The sequence below is a fragment of the Rhipicephalus sanguineus genome, chromosome 7, assembly GCF_013339695.2.
Source record: "Rhipicephalus sanguineus isolate Rsan-2018 chromosome 7, BIME_Rsan_1.4, whole genome shotgun sequence".
Lineage (NCBI taxonomy): Eukaryota > Metazoa > Arthropoda > Arachnida > Ixodida > Ixodidae > Rhipicephalus > Rhipicephalus sanguineus.
Window position 1 is genome coordinate 98,652,014 of NC_051182.1, and position 21,427 is coordinate 98,673,440.

At 46.1% G+C, this 21,427-nt stretch overlaps 1 protein-coding gene across 1 annotated transcript; it reads left to right on the top strand.

Annotated features, from left to right (window-relative positions):
• Positions 1–5: 5 nt before the first annotated feature.
• On the top strand, positions 6–20,162 carry LOC119399646 (cytosolic Fe-S cluster assembly factor narfl-like). The gene is given in 14 exon segments (XM_037666463.2): positions 6–140; positions 322–414; positions 838–987; positions 2,207–2,333; positions 9,359–9,493; positions 10,186–10,322; positions 12,089–12,200; positions 13,652–13,724; positions 14,292–14,429; positions 15,992–16,149; positions 18,085–18,119; positions 18,121–18,168; positions 18,171–18,248; positions 18,251–20,162. Coding segments are annotated over 14 exon segments (1,446 nt in total). The 5' UTR covers positions 6–74; the 3' UTR covers positions 18,347–20,162.
• Positions 20,163–21,427: the final 1,265 nt, after the last annotated feature.

The window sequence follows — 21,427 nt, forward strand, 5'->3', positions numbered from 1 at the left end:
ACCGCAGTCAACTTTTCTTATTTTTCCGATTGGCTGGAGTTTCTTGTTTAGCTCGTACGCAGGATTCGGACGGAATGGCAGACGGCTTTAGCGGCGTGTTGAGAATTACGGACTTAAATGACTTTATTGGGCCCTCACAGGTGCGTGTCACGACACGCTGAGTGCAGTTTTGAAGGCTCCAACGCCGGGACGAAGCGACTGTAATAATTAGAGTGTCGCAGTGTCGACTCTCGGAAATGTCGATTATTCAGAAACGCGAACGTCCCTGTTCTGTCGATAAAGTTTCCGCAACTTTCCGCGTCTTTTATTCCGCTTTTGCAGGAGTGCATCAAGCCGGTGACGGTAGAGAAACGACCCGGAAAACTCGGGTCTATCAAAATCGGGGACGATGGCTCCTATCTTCAAGTTGACGAGGTGAGACAAGCGGGCATTTCGCAACGATGTCCTAAACGCGTGTCGCACGGTGCCACTTTCGATCGCGATCAAACCCAATCCGGATCGAGTTTCTCGGCAGCGATTGGCTCACTTGCACACGCTGCGGAAAGGTGCCAATAGCATTTGCGCGGATTGTGTTCCTCGACGGTGAGTGGCTGCTCTCCGTAGTTTGTGAGCCAATCGCGAGCGAGAAATCGCAGTCGAGCCCGATCGGGATCGGATTTCCCGATGGCGATTGGCTCCCTTCCGCAACTTGCGCAAATAAGCCAACCGCGATCAAGAAAGTCGATCCCGATCGTGCTCGATTGCGACTGAATTCGCACCGTGCAGCAGTGCAACCAGTCTTACTCAACAGCAAATGCGGTTGAGGAAAGTGATCGCTGTGGGTGTTGCATCGCGCAGTCCGGCCAGGCATCCAAGCTGGAAAAGGCGCAGATAACGCTCACGGACTGCCTGGCGTGCAGCGGTTGCGTGACTTCGGCGGAAACCGTGCTCATCACCCAACAGAGCTCTGAGCAGCTTTACACCGTGCTCAAGGAAAACGCAGAACTGGTGAGTGCGTTTTCTGCTGTCTTTTTCAGCCGTCATTGTTCAAACTGCAGCATGTGAAAAGAATTGCAGTCGACAGAGGTTAAAAGCGCAGTAGCGCCTAAGGCCTATCCTAACTTGCACCTGACTGTTTTGCGTGAACCAAGGACTGCACGTGCACATTACTCGATTTCTCGCATGACACGTACCACTGTTAGATTTACAAACTTGCAGAAGCGGAGGCGTTTCACAGTGTGTTTGCAAGCTTGTGTACTTGCTGCATGAATGAGCTGAAGTCAGCTGAAGTCTCCGTTTCGTGTTTTGTCAACATGTGCTGCTCTTGGTATAAAAGTCGGGCACCAACTAGCCTCCCCTGAGCAAATTATCAACTGTTCAATCAATTAATGAACTTTATTAATTCCAGGTAACAAAGCTTGTACGTGATATTTAAAAAACTTTAATCAGTTCATGCCCACACGACTGCTTGGTGGGATCGAATAGATGATGTTTGATCTTTCCATAATCTCAAGTAAATAAAGATCTGCAATCTTTGCATCCTGTTATCTTAAGGTCTGAAGTGTGCCTACAGTGATTATTTCGTAATGTGCAGTGGCCACATCAACACATGCAGTGGCGTAGTCAGAAATTTATTCCGGTTGGGGCACGTCCTTAATCCCAAGTGGGAACTGCACAGGCAAGTGTGGTCAGGTGTCATTTTGTTCTCTGTGCCCCATGGCAGAGAGAAATTTTGGGAGAGGCACGTGCCCAGTCTGCCACCCCCTGGCTGTGCCACTGGATCGGCGGGTTTTAAACGTTAGGATATTACGACACCCATACAACGTTAAGATATTATGACACCAATATCACGTTGAGATACATTGCAACACCCAGATAAAGAAAAGATAATCCTGCTCCTCCTATGATTTCGAAGCATCTATAGATATATTGTGAGCCGAGTTAATATCGGTACATTGCACCATAAACTCATTAGACACTGCTGTATAAGCATCACCATGTGCTTTTGATCCCGTGGAACACCCATCTTGTCTCCGTGCAATGGTTGTGACTTGTTTGTTTGTGGCTTGAAATTGTTCTACGTTGTTTAACGCTTGTAAATTACAATCTTCTGATGTAACCTCCGTGCACTAATTTCACAAAAACTGTTGTTTTCCTCACTGTGGTTGCTTGCAATGCAATATTTTGCCAAACAGTACAAGTGATGTGCATAATCAATACTTTACAGCCTGAAGAAAAACGCAAGCTCATCGTCGTCACCGTGGCCCCCCAGGTGGCGGCCTCATTCGCTGGGAAGTATGGCGTTGGCTACGAGAGTGCTTCGGCGAGGTTGACTGGATTTTTCAAGACATTGGGTGGGTCTGAGTGGCTGCTTTTGTTTTGGACCTTGCGGTAACAATGTTTTTACAGCAGAGCTGTTAAGCTTTTCACTTGTCCGTGTGGATCGTACAGAAAACTCCGCCTCGCTATGGCAGAGAAAGAGATAGAAGAAACAGAGAGAGAGAGAGAAAAAGAAGGCATAGCCTTGTATAGTTCTGAACAGTAGCGCAAAGAAGTACACGGACGGCGACAGATCAAGACGGGACACAGTGCTAACTAGCACCTCAGATGTTTATTGCACGTGATTGCATATACATACACACGACACCGCGCGAAGGAAAAGGAGAGGGGGGGAGGGGTACACAAGGCAATCGACCCACCATATCAAACAGGCGGCTGACGCGACAAAAATGCCATCTCCTTTTCCGATAAACATAAACAGATTGAAGGGCAACTTGCAGCGTCTCTGTATTTAATCTCTGCTGCTTCAATAATTTCTCTCGTTAGCTGGTCAGAATTTTCGGCTAGCGAATGTGCGCGGTTGAACGGTGGCTTGCAACCGCAACGTGCACAATGCGTGGCAAGGTGGCCTGACAAGACGAGTTTTTCGACATTGTACCGGTGCTCCCGCAAGCGATCATTCATGCACCTGCCTGTCTGGACTGAGTTGTTAGTTGGCGCTGTGATCCGTCTTGATCTGTCGCCGTCCGTGTGCTTCTTTGCACTACTGTTCAGTATTATGCACTACCAACTAGCCCATCAGTCTGCCCTTTTGGGCCTTGTATAGTATAGCAATAGGGTGGGAAAGGGAAATGAGGGTGAGTAGAAAGGAAAGGAGGAGGGGAGAGGGTAGAACATGACATAGCCTTGTACAGTGTAGGAAGTGGTGGGAAAGGGAAGGAAGGAGGAGGGGAAAGAATCATCATCATCATCATCATCAGCCTGTCTACGCCCACTGCAGGGCAAAGGCCTCTCCCATGTTCCGCCAATCAACCCGGTCCTGTGCTTTCTGCTGCCACGTAATACCTGCAAACTTCTTAATCTCATCTACCCACCTAATTTTCTGTCTCCCCCTCACGCGTTTGCCATCTCTTGGAATCCAGTCAGTTACCCTTAATGACCACCGGTTATCCTGCCGACGTGCTACGTGCCCGGCCCATATCCATTTCTTCTTCTTGATTTCAACTATGATGTCATTAACCCCCGTTTGTTCCCTGACCCACTCTGCTCTCTTCCTGTCTCTTAAGGTTACACCTATCATTTTCCTTTCCATCGCTCGCTGCGTCGTCCTCAATTTAAGTTGAACCCTCTTTGTAAGTCTCCAGGTTTCTGCTCCGTAGGTAAGTACCGGTAAGATGCAGCTGTTATATACCTTCCTCTTGAGGGATAGTGGTAGATTACCATTCATGATTTGATAATGCTTGCCGAATTGAGCATGCTCTAAAGAACGGAAGAAGCCTCAAAGCTATGAAGACAAAACTGTGCATAGGCAAAAATCAGATGTATGCATTAAGGGATAAGAAAGGCAAGGTCACAAACAATATGGATAGAATAGTTGAGGTAGCGGAAGAGTTCTACAGAGATCTGTACAGCAGCCGAGCCATTCAGGATGATAACGTAAGAAGGAGTAATAGCGCAGAGGAATCTGACATCCCACCAGTATTGACAGGAGAAGTAAAGAAAGCCCTAAAGGGAATGCAAAGAGGCAAAGCAGCTGGTGAGGATCAGGTAACATCAGACCTGTTGAAAGACGGTGGAGAGATTATGTTAGAGAAACTGGCCACCCTGTATACGAAGTGCCTCTCGACGGGGAGGATACCAGAATCTTGGAAGAATGCCAACATCATCTTGATCCATAAGAAAGGGGACGTCAAAGACCTGAAAAATTACAGGCCCATAAGCTTACTGTCGGTTGTCTACAAGCTATTTACAAAAGTAATTGCTAACAGAATTAATACGACATTGGAGTTCAATCAACCAAGGGACCAGGCAGGATTTCGTACAGGATTCTCAACAATAGACCATATTCATACTATTAATCCGGTGATAGAGAAATGCGCGGAATACAACCAACCCCTATACATAGCCTTCATAGATTACGAGAAGGCATTTGATTCGGTGGAGACATCAGCAGTCATGCAGGCACTGCGGAATCAAGGCATCGACGAAGCCTATATAAACATAATGGAAGAAATCTACAGCGGATCCACAGCCACTATAGTCCTCCATAAAGAAAGCGACAGAATCCCAATAAAGAAGGGCGTACGGCAGGGAGACACGATCTCTCCAATGTTATTCACCGCGTGTTTACAGGAGGTTTTCAGGGCCCTAGATTGGGAAGAGCTAGGGATAAGAGTCAATGGAGAGTATCTCAGTAACCTACGATTCGCTGATGACATTGCATTGATGAGTAACGCGGGAGACGAATTGCAGCTCATGATTACTGAACTGGATACGGAAAGTAGAAGAGTAGGTCTGAAAATTAATATGCATAAAACTAAAGTAATGTGGAACAATCTTGGTAGAGAACAGCGCTTTGCGATAGGTGGCGAGACACTGGAAGTTGTAAAGGAGTACGTCTACATAGGACAGGTAGTAACCACGGAGCCGAACCATGAGAGTGAAATAACTAGAAGAATAAGGATGGGTTGGGGAAAGAATAAAGCATACTATAGTCTTGTGTAGTATAGTATAGCAAGAGGTGGGGAAGGGAAGTGAGGGTTACGAGGAGGGAAAGGATGAGGGGAGAGGGTGAAGCATAGCATAGTCCTGTACAGTATATTATAGCAAGGGGTGGGAAAGGGAAATGAGGGGGAGGGGAACACCGCCAGCTTTGCTGTATCCTTAGTCTTCGCACCACTAGCGCCTAGCTGCACCAATTTCATGAATGGTATCGAGTGCATTGTTCTGACAGCGCAATAAAAGCGAGAAACGTATGAACGGAGACTCGCACAGCTAGCAGTGACAACCAGCCAATGTTATTTGCTCAGATACAAAACAAGCAGTCACTAATGGATGTTAACAGCACTCGCTTGAATGTGGTGCAGTGTCATAAGCACTTCTGTATATGTGTTGGCGAAGGCAGTTATTAGTCTTGTTTCCTTGCTTTTCCATTTACTTTCATTGCTGTGCTCCTGTTATTTTCCTTTATTTCATGTTTTTAGAGATTCCTTTATCTTGTTGCATTGATTTATGCTTGTAAGAATAATTAAGTTTAACTATAAGGTTTAACACTTGTCCTGCTGCTTTGTTTATATCTTTGTGTATCAGAGGTGCAGTTCTGCCCAATGAAGCCGCTAACGTGCACCGGATTGTCCACCACATGGTTCTTCTGCAATGTGGGAACTTGCATGAATCAGCATTTGCCAACATTTTCACTTAACTCTGCTTTATGTTTGTTACATCACTTTGACGTGCCTATAAATGAGAAAGCTGTCACTGTCGCCATACAGTTACACTGACGTCATGGTGTTCTAATGGAACTTTCACACTGGTGATTAACAGAGGCCGAGTGACTGACAAACTGCTGATTAGCAAGGAGTGACGGACAGAAACTGATGTTTCTTGTCAAGACGTAAACACATGGACACCAAAAACATAGATGCAAGAAGCGCTTGTTGTGTCTAAGTTTTCTGCGTAGGTTTGTGCACCTATACCATGTGTCTGAGCTATGGACAGTTTCAAAATTGCGATAGTAGCAGCAAGTGTTGTGCCCCAAAAAACTTTTGGTTACTTCATTTATCTGTCTCTAGCACCAAAGCAGGAAGCATGTTTTTAATTAGTCTCAGAATAAGGAAAGTCTCTTTTTGCCTTTTCAGGTAAAATGGAGGTGCATAAAATCAATTGTTATCTCTTTTAATCTTGCGTATGGCTTAGAAGATTATTCATTTGAAATATTCAGCTAGACAAAGAGAAAAAGTGTTGAAAATCTGCAGGCTACTCGCCAATGCTTTTTGTTCCCCGCCAATTAGGCTACGTCAACGCACAAAACCGGAAGCTTTCCAGGGCCTGTGTTTGTAAACGATGAAAGGTTCTATATAGTGCAACTGCAATCTTCTGTGGACCGATGTTCCAGACCAACAAGCGGGACTTGCCCTGCCTGTCGCCATGCCATAGTGTCCAGTAATTGGTACCGTTCGCATATACTCAAACCATTTTAATAATATAAATTAAGCTTCAGTGCATACAGATGCCTTGCAGCATTTGTTGCTTCAGCAGCTTTGTGCAGTGATTCCACTCCTGCGCCAACTGCGCCAAAGTGCGCCAAATTGTATCTACTGCGCCATCCTGATAATATCGACGAAATTTGCGCCAAACTTCGCCAAAGTCTCGGGTTTGGGGGCGCCTATCACCGGCAATCGCACCGCCGGCGCGTCAGAACATGTGCAGCTCGATCTTGGGGCTGCCATTAAAGTCGCAATCATGGACCAAGAATTATTCCGCTGAATAAATAGCGCTCGCGCGTGCGTTCCGAGTAAGCCACGATGCCATGCACGGTGCCGACGCAGCTCCTGTTTTGCAAGTTGGCTCGACAGCAAAACGCGCTCTCCCCAGAGGCTCGTGACGTCTAGGCCTATCGGTAGCGAGAAAGTGCGACGGCGATTCTTCGGCGGACATCGTCTGTTCCAGAAACGCTGCTGATAGCTCGTTTCAAGCGTCGCATGGCACGTAAGGAAAGCAATGTTCAGTAACAACTACATGAGTGCCGCTAAAATGTCTGTCACTTCTGTTTCCGGACATCGCGGAATGAAATCTGGGATATCGCTCGCAGTAGATATATGGGACAATATCGAATTTTCCTTGCTTCGTGTTTATGGAAGAGCACGCGAACGGTGGAAACGCGTTGACACTTTTCCTCAGATATACTTTATCCATGGATCTTCATCCAGAACAGCTTTTTCGTAATTCCTTCCGCCAGCACGTCTGAGTTTGTAATCACTCTGCGGTAAATACCCCCTAAAAGGCCCTGCCCTTTCGAGCCCAATTCGAATTTTTTGCTTGTTTTTTTTTTTTAAAATGTCATCTCATTAGTAAAATCACATCTCCTGGTCGGAGCAGCCGCAAATGCGCAGCTGTCAGTAGCGGGCCCGTCGCTGACGGCCCACAATGAAGCGGCTACGCCATGTTACACGTCCGCCCCTTGCTTTCGGGGGTCAATAGCTAATGGTTAAAAAAACTAAGTTTCGCTTAAGAGCGAAGAAATGAATGCGATACCAAAAAATTGTATTGTGAAACGAAGTAAGACTAGCAGCTAACTCTTTTGGATCCGATCTCGCGTAACTCAACAGAACGCTGGTTTAAGGGAATATGGCCCCTCCAGGAACCGAAGCGTTTTCTTGCTCCGAGTTTTCTAAACGCGAAGTAAGCGTTGAGAGCACAGCAAGTTTACGAGCCGTCTCCTGATGCCTCGAGATAGCGCGCGCGCAAGCGACTGCGCCCTTCGAGCGATGCCCCCCCCCCCCTTCCGCTCCCCTGGCGTCCCCTCATGCTCCTTACGAAAGACAGGCGGGGCGTTTCCCCTCTGTTTGATGAGCAATCGACGGCAGGCCCGCACGCCGGAAGATGTTATCTCATGCGCTGTTCGTGCGGCGGAGACAGACGGCCGGCTAGTTTAATCTCCGCTTCAGCCGCGTTCGTCGCCACGCTCGCGAGCTTTTACTCGCGGCTAGAATGCGCGTGGTGATGTTATTAATTTGGACTTTATACGGAAAATTACGGCAACGGCGACGGCAAAAATCCGCCGAGAGTGTCCATATAATTGCTATCGCAAGGGTCAATGTAAGGGGCAGATTTCGCCCCCCCCCCCCCTTAGGTGATTAGGGGGGGGGCTGTGCGCACGCCTATGCTCCTGAGATAACTTTTTCCATGAGATTTGCAATGAATCGAAATATTTCTAGCCTGCATAAGAGCCCCATAATAATACTCAGGTGCTTGAATGTTAATGCAATATGCTTCTGTATTGCACTCCAGGATATAAGATTCCCTGCTCCAAAGTGCTCCCAGATGCAAAATTATCTGCTCCAAAGTGCTCCAAGATGAAAATTTTGCTGCTCCAAAGTGCTCCAAAACGGAAATTTTGCTGCTCCAAAAATTGCTCCAAATCAGAAGTCCTCGGTAGCATCACTGTTTGTGACTGCTGTTGTGCAACTGAAAAATTGAGCGGTTATCAAGTGGCCCATGGCGGTTGCCTTTGTGCCAAAATGCCACTTGTAAGTAGGAAAGAAAATGACTTTTAAGGGCTTGTTTTTCTTTTTTAGACACAATAATAATGAGAACTAACAGACAATAATGCCAAGGAAAGCATAGGGCCCCGCCACGGTGGTCTAGTGGTTATGGCACTCGACTGCTGACCCGAAGGTTGTGGGATTGAATCCTGGCTGCGGCGGCTTCATTTTTGATGGAGGCAAAAATGTTTGAGGCCCGTGTACTTAGATTTAGGTGCACGTTAAACAACCCCAGGTGGTCAAAATTTCCAGAGCCCTCCACTGCGTCCCTCATAATCATATCGTGGTTTTGGGACGTTAAACCCCAGATATTATTATTAGGAAAGCATAGGGGATGTTATTTGTAGAAATTTGGATATAAATGTGAAGAAAGTAAAGTGGACGAAAAGATAACCTGCCGCCGGCAGGGACTGAACCTGCGACCTTCAAATAACGCGCCCGACGCTCTACCACTGAGCTACGGCAGCGGTCATCGTCCCGTCCACTTTATGGGGTATATGTGTGCATTTAAACCTAGGAGCGTTAGTCAGCGCCGATTGCAGCCATGGTGGTGAGTGTGGAACACTTTTTTTCAAAAAAAGAGTCCTCACTTTCATTGGCATTATTGTCTGTTAGTTCTCATCACTTGTAAGTAGGTGATAGTTAGACACCAGCTGTAAAAATGAACAATTATAGGAGCTTTTACTACTTGCAATGTCTACTCCCAACTAGAAGGATTTCTGACAAACTCTGGGTTTCAAAGTGACCAGTTGCGACTGGTTATTTCGCAACTCACACAACCACTGCAAGTTACCAGTGTGAATGAAACCTAACAAGTCTTCCTTGTGCCACTGCAGGGGCGCACTATGTCTTGGACTCGACGTTTGGCCGCGAGTTCGCCCTCATCGAGGTGCTTTGGGATTTCATTGAGCGATGGGCGCGGAGGGACAGCGACCGAACTGCCTTGCCTCTCTTGGCGTCATCGTGTCCAGGTAGGGTGATCAGAACGAAATATACTGTGGAAGCGTAGACATATGGGCGAGTTGGTGTACGGTTCCATTTTGATTATTTGGTAGCGCAACACTAACAAAGACGAAGAAAGAAGATGTACGGACAAGCACATACTCGCAACTGAAATTTTATTGAAAACAAGAAGCACATAAATATAAAAGGACAGCACCAACTGCATATCACCTAAATTGACAAGATGCAATATATAACTGACGACTACAACAAACCATGAATTGCCAACCATGAATCACCAAGCTGGTGATCTGTGCATCAGTGTCCCATCTATCCTTCTTTGACACAAAAAGATATCTTTTCTTTTTAGCGTCATTAGTTCTCTATAGTCATGTGTGTTTCTGCCGTTTGAACCCGTGGTTCTTCCTTTTGGCTTCGCACAGAATTCATGGTTTCTTGTAGTCATCGTCTGTTAGATTGCGTCTTGTCAATTCAGGTGATATGCCATTAAACTTCGTAAATCGATTAATCAAAGTAATTTCAAGACTAGCAGTCTCGTCCGCTGTGCTTAGTTAATGTAATTAGCCGACCAGGCCTCACTGAGATTGAAAAAGCAACAAAAACTAAGACCTATGCCTTGAGTGACTCTCTTCAAAACCTAATTGAGGTGGGTGGTGCACCATTGTACTGCATTTCAGCACAAACCGCACTATTTGTCCAGGATTTGTTTGCTATGCCGAGAAGACCCACGGCGACGTACTGCTCCCACACATCAGCCGAGCCCGTTCACCGCAGCAGATCATGGGGTCGCTGGTCAAGAAGTTTCTGGCCGGTAGGCTGGGAAAAAAGCCTGACCAGGTGAGTGAACAGAGTGTTGGTGTTGAGCACTTTAATATCATTATACCGGCCGGTACTTACCTACGGTGCAGAAACCTGGAGGCTTATGAAGGGGGTTCTACTTAAATTGAGGACAACACAGCGAGCCGTGGAAAGGAAAATGACAGGTGAAACCTTAAGGGACAAGAAGAGAGCAGAGTGGGTCAGTGAACGAACGGGTGTTAAGGACATCTTAGTCGAAATCAAGAAGAAGAAATGGATAGGTCAGGGCATGTAGCACATAGGCAAGATAACCGCTGGTCAATAAGAGTAACAGACTGGATTTCAAGACAAGGCAAACGCATGCGGGGTAGGCAGAAAGTTGGGTGGGCCGATGAGATTAAGAAGTTTGCGGGTATAACATGGGCGCAGCAAGCACAGGACCAGGTTGATTGGTGAAACTTGGGAGAGGCCTTTGCCCTGCAGTGGGTGTAGTCAGGATGATGATGATGATCTTATCAATAGCTTGTTGAGAGCGATCACATGAAGAGGGAACAGTGGAACTGCGGTCATATCTAGGGTGGCACCAGGGGAGGAGTTGGGGAGGCAGTGCCCCCCTGAGATTTTAATTTACCTTTCAGCTACCCTCCCTCACATCCAGAAAGCTGGATCAAAACTAGTTCCTTCAGTGTTGTCCCTGCCCCTGTAAGGGATCTCTCTCATTGTAGATGACACGGCATATCCCGTCATATTCTGCATATAACGCGTGTAGGTAGTTATCTCCAAGGTGATCAGTTTCCACAGTTTTCATTACACCATCCCATGAAACAGTAGAAAACAGGTGCCTGTCTATATTTAGCGGCTTAAATATATCACCCTAATAAAGTGAAAAAACAAATCGAACCAGCAGAACGATGTCAAAGTTTGCTGAAAATGCACAGACGTCTGTTCCGGTGTGATAAAGCAGCCTTCCCGACACGTAAATTGCAGGCACTGAACTTTTGACAATGTGCCGAGTTCAGTTGAATTCAACCAACTGCGCAACACTAGTGGTATAACGCGAATGTGAACGTTCAACGACGGGTACGTCTCACAAACACGGGGAATCAAAACACAAAGTTGTTTCACCTACAACCGTAACTGGGCTTCCACAATGCGAGAAGACAGCGAGTAATCATTACTGTAGTCGCTGTGTGCATGTGCCGTGTCACGTACCAATTCAGGTAATCAAAACGAACGAAAGCGATGAACTGAGACTGCCAAAGCAGAAGGCGAGACAGCGCTGTCAGCAGGACATACTTGATTCTCCTTACTACGGTGATCCACGCTTGTCGCCTTTATCTCTCGTGCGACATGTCCGGGAACCGATACAGTTTCACACGTGAATCGCGTGCCTTGGTGTTGTCTGCACTGTTGTGGCAGGCCACGACACAGCAATACCTTGCTTCCGCTTCCACGGGGTCGCTTCTGCCAACACGGAAATGCAGCTTCACACAGCAAGCCTCTCGGTTCAGCGTGCCAAGCTGTCAGCACGCCACCCCAGTTTCCCGCACCGACTGAGCAAAGCACGAGCATGTTCCCGCTGCTGGCAAACAGGCTGAGTCGGCTGCGCCTGCCCCCAGTTTCGCTAAAGCTTCTCTCCAGAGCTGCAGTGTGGCGCTGTTGTCGCGCCGTTAACTTGAGCTTGGGTTCCCTATACCTCGAGTTTAAACAGCTCCCCTGTTAAAATAGAGGGTGCTTGACATGTCATTGCTAGCTTGTAGGTAGCTTTCACATGAGCTTTGCCTTTCATTGTATTCTGCACCCAGATTTACCACGTCAGCGTGATGCCCTGCTACGACAAGAAGCTGGAAGCGTCACGGGCAGACTTCTACGATGAGATATACAGTACGAGAGATGTTGACTGCGTCATCACTTCTGGTACGACATGTGTTCCTCGTCTTGGCTTTCTTGCGTACTTTTATGTTTTAACTGCATGTTCCCATGAAAGTGCAGCAAAGAACATGTGCTAACTCAAAACAAAGTGATTTTGTATTTCTTTGTTCAAGGGAAAATGTACAGCGATCTTTTACGGTTGAGAGGATCTCAAAGGAACCCTCAAATAATTTTGACAGTTTTTTGCAAACCCATTGAGCTATTAGCAAGGGTTCTTCAGATCACTAATAACCTGGTTGAAGCGCTTTACATAAAGTATGATTTATTACGAGGCTTTAAGCATCCGCATCGCTACAGATCTTAATGCACCACAGCACTGAGTGTTCAGCCATCTTTATTTTGGGACTTCACTTGTGCGAGTCATGTATTCGTACCGAAGAGAAGATGTGAGTGGCTAGGTTCGTGGTGGCATCTGGTGGCAGAGAGATCAACTAGACGAATACTGAATATGGCAACCTAACCTTTAATCGCCCCTGCATCACTCGTTACTAGGTGCTTTGCTTAAATTATGACATGGATAATTTGCTTTAGATATTAACCTGGCCTCTTCCATAATTCAAAAGAAATGTTTCAGGGGCCCTTTAAAGGTGAACTGCAGAGAAATTTTCGGCCACATTAGAAACGTATACTCGGGTAGTGGAAATGCCGTGCCAATGCTGCGAAATATGTGTGGTCGCAAAACAATTGGTCGCACTTTGCAAACAATGACCAACCCTGTTGCTTTCTTTTTTCTCCAGTCCTGATATTTATTTGTTTTTGCAGATTGCAAAATAGCACTTGCAAACACTGTTCATGAAATAGACTGGAAGTAAGCCTCAGTGCCACAAAGTCGTTAAGTCATGTTTGGTGCTAGCATCAGTATGTGTAGACATTGCCTGCATTACCCAGAAATAATATATTGGTCAAACCTCATTTATGCAGTCAAAGTTTTTGTAATTCATATGTTCATGATGGAAAACATTGAAAATACACTCTGGTGAGGTAGAGAGCTGAGTGTGTTGGTACATATGTATGTGATTACTTGCTATGTGTACGTGCATATTTGTATCAAATGCCAGTTGACTGCTCACAGCATGCAATTTCTGAGTTATTTCACTTGCTTAAGATGCCACATTTTGGACCACATACCGTAGACTCTCAGTAAGTGGAATTGCTCCTCAAATGGAACAATTACCTTTAAGATGATTGGTTTCATACTTGAACTCCGCCCCCCTTTTCATATTTCAGTAAACGGAACTCCTGTTAAACGGAACATATATTCCTGGTCCCTTCAGGTTCCATTTAGTGAGAGTCTACTGCAGTTTTTTCTTTAGAGGCGTTCTTCTCATGTCATTTTAAACTTTCGAAACAATTTTCTCTGCTTGTATGTATCAGTAGATTTAAGGAGCGTCTCAGTTGTTCAGTGTGTAAGCAGGAGCTTTTCTTTTCATTTGCAGTTGAAGTTGAATCGATGCTGGTGAAAGAAGACAAGTCGTTTGGTGAATTGCCCTCAGCAGCATCAGATTCACTGTGAGTGGACAGTCACCGCTGCTGATTAGCTAACTAGTGCCGCAGCGCATGTTTTTTTACTTTTACACCAGTCTGAGTTGTTAAGTGGAAACTTCAGCTGTCTAAGTACTGCCTGGGCATGGAGGAATAGTTTCTTTTTAAGTACTGCCCTGAAATCAATGAGTTTATGGAACAGTACCGGCAACGAGCAATGCTCCTGGGAAGGGGCACGTCTTCAATGCCTTTGTAGAAGGGTTAGAGAGGGTTGTAAAGGAAAGGCGGAGAAAGGGAAGTAGAAGGACGGGAAAGCGCACACTGTGCTACCATCACTGGCACGCTTGACATCACTCCGTGCTCACAGGTATGCAGCCACCGCATGCTCACAATCCTCCAAAAATACAGCCATCTGTTCAAAAATATGTGAAACAAACATTGCTTATCGGAGCAGTCTCATTTTCTGAGTTGAATTTGAATGCCTTTATTTTTTCATATTTTTGTTCCATATCCATTCAGTTATATCGTAGTGTAAATGGCACGGTATTGCTATCACTTCTAAAACACTTTAATAAACTTTGCAACGCCTTGCAGGTTCCGCTGCGAAACTGGTGGCCGTCCCTACAGGCACCCGGGGTCTGGATCCGGCGGCTACTGTGAGTACGTCTTCGTGGAAGCAGCGAGGCTACTCTTTCACCGCAGACCCGAAGAGGTGGTCTTCAAGACACTCAGGTGATGAAACGGATTCCCGTACAAAGGCTGTGTTACATGATGCTTGCATGTAGTGTACGAAAGAAGGGGAATCGATCAAGGGCTTGTTTTCTTCGTTAGATACAACCTAATCAAATCAACAGACCATGAAGGCAAGGCGGCAATAGGGGACAATATTTATTTGTAGTCTTTAAATGTAGCTTAGTGATGACGATATAAACGTAAAGAAGTTAGAGTGGACGAAAAGACAACTTGCCGCCAGTAGGGACTGAACCTACAACCTTCGGATAACGCGTCCGATGCTCTACCAATTGCGAGGGTTTGTTGGTCAGCTGTCAGATCATAAAAAGATCAAATGCTACGTGAAGCCAGCTGGCAAAAAAAGATGTGTGTTCCACACTCTCTGTCATAACCGTGAGCAGCACTGGCTAACACTCCCAGGCTTGCACGCACATAAATACCAAATACAAAGTTGACGGCAGGATGACGACTGCCGTAGTTCTATTAGTAGAGCATCAGATGGTGTTGAGCAAACTACAGCTGTAGCAAATTTTATGAGCGCTACGACAAGCTTTAAAAGTGAGGTGAATTGCGACAAGCTACACGCTAGAAATTTCGGATCTGATAGCGCGGCCTTCCATGAGAAAACATTTGTTGCAAACTCGGCGATAAAAGGTGGCCCGTTTTATCTACTGCTTGTTAACCAGGATTTTATCATAGCCGTGGCGTACGTGGTACTCTTCGCAGTTCTTTGTCTTTCAAAATATAGCAGCCTTTGGTTTCAAGGAGCGGAGTTCTGTATGAGCTTCATAGCTTTCAGAAGTAATTCCCAACAACACTTCATAATTTCTGATAAGTTTTGGCCCAATGACCGTGCGTATCCTCACTATGGTCAGTCACTGGCACTCTCCGAATGACTTTTAAAAAAATCATTTTCTTTCATTTTCGGATTTGTACGTGCACGTTGCAGAAGTGAGGCTCGCACATTTTATAAATAATGGCACCTCTGATAACACTGAAATTCAGGTACTAATTGGTTCGACAGCCAAAAAAATTGGGTAGGGGTGAAGCATGTAGGGAAGGGTGTTTCAGCTGCACTAACGTGAAACCTGTGGAGGGGTGATGCATGCAGTGTGCACTGGTGTTTCCCACAGCAAAATCTCTGCTAATGGGCAACGAGAGACAGAAGAAAGATTGTGTTATACACAGGGGCCCGCAGTCCACTTTTAGTTAACGTGCACGCTGCGAATCTTTATTGTTCAACTACGCACAAGAGAAATCTCCCACCAGCACTACATTGTAGGTCAAGTTGTGCAGCGTGAGTAGTCGATTTTTCAATCAAGAAACTTGCTAGCAGACGCTGCCTGCATTTACATTGTCTCTCGCGTGAGCTGGTAGTTCAGCATTCATCGCAGAAAGAGCGTTTCCATAGGCAACACGCACCATTTGCTCTTTCTCGCCACATGGCGAGCGCTGAGGCGGTGGCGCCCTCTCTTGCGTTCAAGCAAATGGACTGACACGACAGCAGACGACGATGCACGCTGACACGCCCTAAGGTGCTTCGCCCCTAAATAACCCCGCAGGAACCAGGACTTTCGTGAAGTGACACTGGAGCTTGGTGGGGAGACCGTTCTGCGCTTCGCCATCGCCAATGGCTTCCGCAACATCCAGAACGTGGTGCAGAAGATGAAGCGGTCAAAGTGTCCGTACCACTTCATCGAGATCATGGCCTGTCCCGCGGGTAAGCCTTGGCCAGGGATTCATCTTCTCCTGTCACTTTTCTTGAAAGCAGTGCAAGCTTTATGAAAATGTGTTGCATTCATTGCCGATGAAAGAAACACTTGCACCAGTAACTGAACAAGGACTAACTTTGTCAGTTATGGTGAAGGATATGTATTTGAACCCACTTATAACTATCTGAGATACAGTTGAGCCCTTTTATAAGAGACACCCACTGGAGAGCAGTTCTTGTCCCTTATAAGAGGTGTCCAAAAGCATGGTACCACAATCTCATGTTCTGATCAACCTCTGTTTTGATGTAGGCACACTGGTGTCTCTTATTCCCAACTGTCTTGTACATCAGCTTGTAATGATCTATCAGTTATAATGACCATATTTGGGTGCACTTATGATTTTCCTATGCTACCCGTGAAAACTGCATCCGCATATCACACAACATTTTAGATGCGAAGCATCTCTTGCTCAGGGGCATGTCCCACGGCTTGGTAGTCCACACTCACACTACGCATGCGCAACTGTCCTCCTTCCCTCTTTCCAACTGCTGCGCGTTACTCTCTGCACTTCTCTCCCAGCAGCTGCTTGAGCTTCTCCTGCGTTCTCGCTTCTGCTCTCACGGCACATGCGCTACTCTCCTCCTCTAGTCTCCTCTCTTTCAAGTGGTAGAGCGCTGCGCGCGTTCAGTCCAGCGCTTGCTTCAGTTGACTCTTCTGAAATGCGGGCTCGACATGCTGAAATTCTCTCCTGCGCAACGCCGCGATGAGCGCCAGCGCATGCGCGTCCCCTCCCCCTCTCTCTCCTCTCCTACGCTGCCCCCCTCTCGCGCGCCTGTCGACCGCGTTTCCTGCTCGCCCTGTGAGAATTAACGGCCAGGCTAGAGGGAAGACACGACACGCGTAGTGTTCCTCTTCGCATTCTACGACACGAGGTTGGTAGCATGCCCAACGAATGCCATCGGAACGCGAACGTGCAAGTGCTCCGGCTTCGCATCGCCTCATGGTCCCCTTTAGCGGGAGATGGTGTAATTTTTTTTTCAAAGCATCCTACTTTTACAACATAGACTTCAGACACGGTTATGGTAAAAGTATGGCATGTGCGAAGTGGGAAAAAAAATCAAAAAAGACCTTTTAAAGCATGAAAGGGACCCTTTCATGCCTGTCGTCACGCAGCCCCAGTGCAGGCTGGCGTGTGGGCAGTGCACACATGTAAACTTCCAGTAGTATAGCCATTTGTTCAAAACTGTGTCGAATAATTATTTTGGAAACTTAAACTGTGCTGGGGATGAAATACCACAATAATAGAAAAAGACTGGAGGGATGCTGTGTTTGATCAGTCTTTTTCTACTCTTGTGATCCCCAGTGCAGTTTCAGTTCCTGAAATAATGTCTTACCAACTAGCCCTCCAACACAGGTTCTTTGTGTCAAGTACTACTGCATGTAGAAATGATCAGACCTATTCAACCTTTCTCTCTTTTTTTTTCCGTGTTTTAAATGCGAAGCATTTCTTAGCGAACTTCTGCGACTTTGAGCGTATCTATCTATCTATCCGTCCGTCCATCCATCCATCCATCCATCGAGCCGCCTACGACTTTGTGCTCTCCTGGTCGCTTGGTTCATCGAATGTGCACCAAAATTGGTATGGCATAATATGACTGTATGACGAACATAAATGACAAGTCATAACATGAAAATCATGACACGCATGTCATGTACAGCATGATTTACATGCTACGCTCATGGTGCGCTGGCGGCCGTTTCGCTAGTTTGATCTACCCCGAAATTGGTATTGCGCGACGTGACTGTGTAACGAACATAAATAACACGAGTCACCATGAAAATCATGACACGCATGTCATGTACAGCATGACTTCCGTGCCACGCTCATGGGGCGCTGGCGGCGGTTTTTCTTTAATATCTTTTTAACGATTTCATGCATGCAGGGTGCCTCAATGGTGGAGCGCAGTTGCGACCGGACTGACGGTGACTCGAAAGCACTGTTGAGGCGCGTCGAAGACGCAGTACAATGCAGGTCCAGTGTCAGCCGCCGGGCGCCAACACGGCCGTGCTAGACGTGTACCGCGACTGGCTGGGTCTCGAGGACCCGCTTCGACTGGAACTGGTGGCAGTGGTGATGCAACGCTGTTGAGAACTACTTACCACGCCCTGGAGAAGACGACAAACTGCGCTCAACATCGTTGGTGATGACGTCATCGCTCTTATCCGTGTCGTCACGAGCGTGAGCCAAAGTGTTGTGTAGAGACATCTTGCATGAGACAGGTTAGGAAGTGAGCCTGTATTTTTAAGGACAGAACTGGCTCGTTGGAGCCTGACAGTGCTTTTGACTGGTGCCTACCCGTGTTCTACTTGAATCACAGCGGTATGGAACCCCAATCCTGATCGAAGCCAGAGAAAGTGTGAACGAGCCAAATGTGAAGCTGCTAGCCAATTGGAGGCTGGAACAGGGAACATGCCAGCGCATCTTCTGTTGCAGAAAAACAAGGTGTGCGTGCTTCATGGTGTTGCCATTGAAATGGTGTCATATCAGACGCAACTTCTGTGGAAGCTGCCGCAGCCATGTGACCGGAACTCTGCTGCATCGTTGTTCCGCTTCCAGGCCGAGGGCACGAGCGCCCCCAATCATAGGTGTGCGCAGAGTTCTACATTAGGGGGGAGGGGGGGGCAAAGTTTCGCCGCCGCACCCCGCCCCCCTCTTATTGCTCTTATTGGTCGAATCCAAAGAAAAGAAAAGCTTCACAATGATGCAAACGTGAAGATGAAGCGATGACGTGTTTCTCACAATGGCCTGCCTTTGATCCATGGCTTTCCGAGGATAAAAGTGGAAAGTACTAAACAGTTTTGGAATGCAACATGAGGCGTCCTTGGTCGCCATTATCGTCAAAAACCTTTGTGGTCATATGCGGAACAGACTTGGTGCCCGCCTTTGATGATTACAGGGGGGGGGGTGCCCGCACCCCCTCATGCACACACCTATGCCTCCAAGCATTCTGAGAAGCAGCTGAACCTTTACATAGTGCTCGATTTTGATCAGCCAAATGTATTATTAGTGTCGTATAATAGGATATACACTTATGAGCTGAATGAGAGGGAACAGTTGATTCATCTTCAATTAGCAATTAGTCTTATGAGTTTGAACTTGGCATGCAGGTATATAAGCCAAGTTTCTTTTGTAAGCTGAAGTTTAAGGATTGCTTTTCTTTTCCTTTTGAATTATTTGGAATGCAGAAGTTTTCTACATCTGATCTAGAATCACTGCAGCCCCCAGAGCCCCATATTGGGTGTTGTCTGGGGTTCACTTAGAACTCAAATATGCCATATCATTTCGAAGCTGTCAGAATTCTGGCACATGCTTCCTGCAAATAAATGTTGGCATTCGACGAGTACGAATGCACATTGTAATTTGAAATTAAAGATGGGTCTCAAAGTGCCTGGTCGTTGCATCGCTGTAGTCGTTAAGTTGTTATGACAGAGCAAAATTTGTGCTTGTATAACAACTATGCCACGTACGATGATCATAAAAATAAAAAACTAACAACAATGCCTCACATGTTTGTTCTGGCTGTAATTTATTAAGGTGACCTTGGTTAACCCCTTAACTCTTGTTTTTTGAGAGTTTTTCTGTTTAAAAACTTTTTTTTTTCAACGATATTGAACATTTTGCTTCTGAAAAGCATGTTTTGAGTGACAGAAAAAACATTGAAGCGTATATTAAGTCAAATTAGCATAACGAAGTTTATTGTCTCATGGCTCATTAGTGTCTTTCACGATTTGCGAAATAATGTCTTTATTGAGAAACAGGCGAATATAACACGTCAAGTCATCAAAGTAAACTTTAGTATCTGAATAATGAGCACCTGAAGAGCTGTACGATGATAAAAGCCTTCTTTTCCGCGACAATGCATGAGCAAAGCACGCGTCACCTTCCCTGGACAACATTTTCTAACACAAGTCGCGAAACAATGTGAAATGGTGGTTAAAATAAAAGAAATCGCCAGGCAAGTGCAGCCATCAGTGAAGCGACGTACGAACTAGCTTGGAAACGAGCGAGTGTCGTTCAAACTGCTCATGGGGAGATATTATCTCAAGCAGACGAGCCACACTCGTCCGAAACGATTTGGGCACAGTGCGGCAAGGACAAGCTGCACTGCTCGTCCAAAACGGTTAAGGGATTCAAGGAAGATTAGAGGGAAATAAATCAAGCAAAGATAACAGATAAGTTTGGATCCATTCAACCACATGGCCAGTACACAAGAATATGTGAAAAGTTGCTAGGTGTGATAAAAAAGAGCTGCACTTCACAGCTTTCCCTAGCCCCATCTCCCAGGAAACTAAGCTGCGGAACGAAAGTTACAGTCAGTGGGAAGCGACAATAAGCTGAGGAAGAATGCACGTGGCCTTTCGCATTAAATGGGGCTTTCATATATTGCAGTGCTACCGTCCAATACAGAGTGAGGAAACAGAACAGATAACGCTGTAAACTATAGTAATAAAGAAATGACCTTAATGTTCATAAGCAGAACAATCAGCACATCTTATTAACAGCGCGGTTTAAAGAAAGGAAGTTCTGGGGTTTTGTGTTCCAAAAACCACAATATGATTACGAGGCATGCTGAAGTGGAGGACTCCGGGTCAGTTTTTGACCACTTGGGGTTTTTAATGAGCACTTTAATCTAAGTGCTCAGGTGTCTGCATCTTGCCCCCATCTATGTGCCATGGACAGGAATTGAATTCAAACCCTCTAGCATAGCAGTGCAGCAGTTTAGCCACGATGACTCACTTTTATACGAAACACATAAAGACACACAAGTGCTTCAGTATGTCCATGGCATCACTTTTGCTGAAAAACGAACCCGTTCTCAAAGGGGTACTGACACGAAAATTTTCAGTTGTTCTTTTTTAGCTTCAAATGAAAGGCCCTCAAGAGCCTAGAAAATGTACTGGTAAGCGTGAGTGCACCCTGAAAAAGTTATTACAGTATGTTCAATTTTAAAAGCTAGTTTCGGTTTCTACTGTACTCTGACCTCGCAACATGGTATGAGCTTTTTCTCACATGCTCGTGCAAGATATCTTCACGTTTCCATGGCTGGTCTGCTCTATGGCTCCGTTGGTCATGCACAAGTGGCCATTTTGAATGTTTTGTTTTGGTACCTGATGTCATCACAACTAGCCATACTTGAGTGTGAAGTCACCAGAATCGACACTGTAGCCAGACGTCACGATAGTGTTGATGTCAGTGGGTGTGCCACGCAAAATAGACTTTAATGT